The sequence below is a fragment of the Nanorana parkeri genome, unplaced genomic scaffold (assembly GCF_000935625.1).
Source record: "Nanorana parkeri isolate BGI_ZX_2015 unplaced genomic scaffold, ASM93562v1 scaffold5, whole genome shotgun sequence".
NCBI classification, from domain to species: Eukaryota; Metazoa; Chordata; class Amphibia; order Anura; family Dicroglossidae; genus Nanorana; species Nanorana parkeri.
In genome coordinates, this window is record NW_017306273.1 from 1,509,690 (window position 1) to 1,511,128 (window position 1,439).

Consider the following 1,439-nt stretch of genomic DNA (forward strand, 5'->3'; position numbering starts at 1 on the left):
CCTCCGCTATATAGGCTCAGCTTTTCTACTCATCAGTTAATCTTAGATTGATATAGAAGCTGATTATGATGATAACAGAGTTATTTACCATCCCGTGTCTTGTTTTGTGCAGCTGAGGAAGCCCGCTATTGAGAAAAAGAGGAGAGATCGCATTAACAGCAGCATCGAGCAGCTGCGTCTCCTACTGGAGAAAGAGTTCCAGAAACATCAACTGCCCTCCAAACCTGAGAAGGCCGACATACTGGAGATGACGGTCAACTTCCTGCAGCATCAGATGGCTGAGAAAAGTAAGTACACCCCTTGTTCTAGATATTGAGTTTCTTGCTGAGAGATGTCAGGAGAGGATTGTAGAAGGTGACAGTAGACTTTATATAACTAACATGCGTCTTGTTTATTCCAGCTGTGACAGCAACCTCCAGCCAAGCCTACAGAGATGGCTACTCCACCTGTGTCCAGGACTCTGTGACCTTCCTGTCCATGCACAAGCAGACAGACACCCAGCTGCAGCTGCTGCAGAACCTCCACGGGGCTCGGATGGTATCTGGCGCTCCATGTCCTTCTGTATTCCCCGTCTCACAGACCCCCAGCAAGCACAGTGCTCCAGACAGCAGCAAAGCCTTCTGGAGACCCTGGTAGAGACTGTGTGTACTTGTCTGGACTGTGAGCTGAGTACGTTGAGTTGGGTGTACTTGAAGCTCACCTGACATCCACACCTGGGGATCTGATCCCCATCACTGTATCCATCAAATGGATAGAGAGTACGCTTGCTATGCAGTGATTGTAATCACAGTGTGATCTCATAGTACTCTGTATTATATGGTAGATGTAGACCAGCTGCTCCTTTAGTCCTATATGCAATTGTATATTTTCACAGTATATGGAGCTAGGAGCACGGGTCATATCAGCTGCTTCTTTGGTAGTGGTCCCATATTTATAAATATGAATAGATATCTTCTATGAAGAAAGTGGATGAGGATCCACACTGACACATTCACTGGGTGTTCTCAGTGTTACATTGTATCAATGTAGGCTATCATTGGTTTGCTTAGTGAACCATTGTTCCCGATTCATCAAGCTGCAAGCTTGAGATATGCTAATTAACTCTTAAGGCATGCTAAAATGACACATGATAGTATTGATTTAGCATGCCTTACGTGCACTTTACAAACCTGATCATTCAGGACCTATGTCTGTTAACAGCAGCTTTGGTGTAATTCCATTTGAATAATGATGAAAGGCAGGGAAGTATTTGTTGCCACATTCTGTGGATGTTCTTAGTGTTACAATGTAACAACTGTAGTCTATACCAGGGGTAGGCAACCTCGGCACTCCAGCTGTTGTGGAACTACAAACCTCATGAGGCTTTGCAAGACTCTGACAGCCCCAGGCATGGCTTCCCGCAGCAGATGCGTGATGGCATTTGTAGCTTTAGCACAGCC

General features: G+C 45.5%; 1 protein-coding gene across 1 annotated transcript in view; it reads left to right on the forward strand.

Moving 5' to 3' along the window:
- Positions 1 to 790, forward strand: part of LOC108784009 (transcription factor HES-5-like) — a 1,978-nt gene extending 1,188 nt beyond the window's left edge. The window contains exons 2-3 of the mRNA XM_018552736.1: positions 113 to 302; positions 401 to 790. Of these exons, the coding sequence (XP_018408238.1) occupies positions 113 to 302; positions 401 to 636 (426 nt within the window). The 3' untranslated portion in view covers positions 637 to 790. The remainder of the gene's footprint in view (positions 1 to 112; positions 303 to 400) is intronic.
- The last annotated feature ends 649 nt before the right edge of the window (positions 791 to 1,439 follow it).